Source organism: Camellia sinensis, chromosome 11 (genome assembly GCF_055761805.1).
Source record: "Camellia sinensis isolate YWXY chromosome 11, ASM5576180v1, whole genome shotgun sequence".
NCBI lineage: Eukaryota > Viridiplantae > Streptophyta > Magnoliopsida > Ericales > Theaceae > Camellia > Camellia sinensis.
Window position 1 is genome coordinate 142,842,946 of NC_138971.1, and position 1,664 is coordinate 142,844,609.

A 1,664-nucleotide genomic window follows, 5' to 3' on the forward strand; every position below is an offset into this window, starting at 1 on the left:
TGTTGTTTTTCTATTTTTTTTTATGTGGTTTGAAAATTTATATTTACTTAGATGGTGACTCCCAATTACTTAATTATAGTGGGTTGTGGCAAGGAGTTCAAATTTACAGATTTTGTTTTATGGTGCTTAAATGTAAAAATGACTGATTTAGGGGTGTAGGGGCAGTCACATTTTTTAAATTTTAAAAAAATCTCATATTATATTGATAATTAGTAAGATAATTTTCATGGTTTTTTTTTTCAAAAATTTTAAGAGACATATTTTGCTTCTTTAAGAAGAATTAGCAAAGGTTATTTGTTCTCTCACCCAAAAAATAAATAAATAAAGAAGGAAATAAAAAATAGCAATATGCATATGAACAGTTCATCTTGTAACCGAGGTAATTCATTGAGAAGAAACTTATAAAGATGCAATAAATATATTAAATAAAATTTCAATTTCAAAATAAATTTTCTGTTAAAATACTAAATAGCAGTTCGTGAAACACAAGATCAAATGTATTAATTGACAGTCCCTCAAATTAAAAGTACTATATAAGAGTCTCTCCTACTTCCCATACTAGCCAAGAGGGAAGAACAAAAAAAAAACAAAACCAGAAATAGAGAATTGAAAATGGCATCCTTTTTTGGTAGCTGTTTCATGCTAGTTTCTCTTGTATTCATGTTCATGTTGATTGGTCCCTCCTTTGCTAAACAACAAACTAAGCTCAAGCAAATATGTTCTAAGACTATTGATCAGCATGAGTGCATAAAGCTTATGAAATCTGATTGGCGTACATCAGTTGCTGATATTCGTGGCCTAACTGAGATTGCAATTGACTTAGCATCCTCTAAGGCTAGGGACATTCTTGGGGTTCTTAATTCTCCTTATGATAACAGATATGATGCATGGAAGGACAGATACAACTCATTCACAGACCGATCGTGTTACAAAAATTATCAGGATGCCATTAGAAACCTTGAACAAACCAAGAAACTCTTCTATGATGGTGACTATAACCGCATAGCGGTTCAAGTGAATGATGCTAAGAAAGAAGTTCGTGATTGCAAAAATCAATTTGAAAATTCAGCAAATTACTCATCTGACCGCAGAAGATGGAATAAGGAATTTGAAATTCTTTGCGATGTAATCAAGGTTTCTTCTAAATCATTGTATGACGATTCATATTCTTCATTTACTCGGCTTCCATGAATCCAAGACTCGGCAATCCTAAAAGGAATCGAGTATGAACTTGGAGCTTGAAATCATGGCTGTAGGTGAAATGTTTTGCACCTTTAGCAGTGGAGGTTTTTTTTTTTTTTCTTTTTTCAATTGACTTTGAAATGGATTTGAGAAGATTGAATCATATGGTACTACTAGTAGTATTGAACTCAATTAATTAGGGTGTTGGCTATCATGATAAACTAATGAATCAAAGTTTTTATAAATATTAATTATTAGATTACATTTTTTAATTAAAAGTTTAATTTAAAGACATTGCAAATATATAATTTGGTATACAAAATCACTCATGTAGTAGAAATTAAATTATATAGTGAACGTGTTAAAAAATAACCTACTTACTGTTAGAGTGAGTTTCTTAAAATATAAAAAATTGATATTGTATCATGCTAAAATACAATTTTGCTATGATTGAAATAGCACAATATATTAGAGATGGTCTA

At 30.0% G+C, this 1,664-nt stretch overlaps 1 protein-coding gene across 1 annotated transcript; it reads left to right on the forward strand.

Annotated features, from left to right (window-relative positions):
• Nucleotides 1-612: 612 nt before the first annotated feature.
• LOC145802718 (pectinesterase inhibitor-like) lies at nt 613-1,191 on the forward strand. Its single transcript, XM_082895481.1, has one exon. The coding sequence runs from the start codon at nt 613-615 to the stop codon at nt 1,189-1,191; it is 579 nt and encodes a 192-aa protein (XP_082751607.1).
• Nucleotides 1,192-1,664: the final 473 nt, after the last annotated feature.

Excerpts from the sequence above, each read along its gene's own strand:
- LOC145802718 (XM_082895481.1), top strand. The coding sequence starts at position 613 with ATGGCATCCTTTTTTGGTAGCTGTTTCATGCTAGTTTCTCTTGTATTC.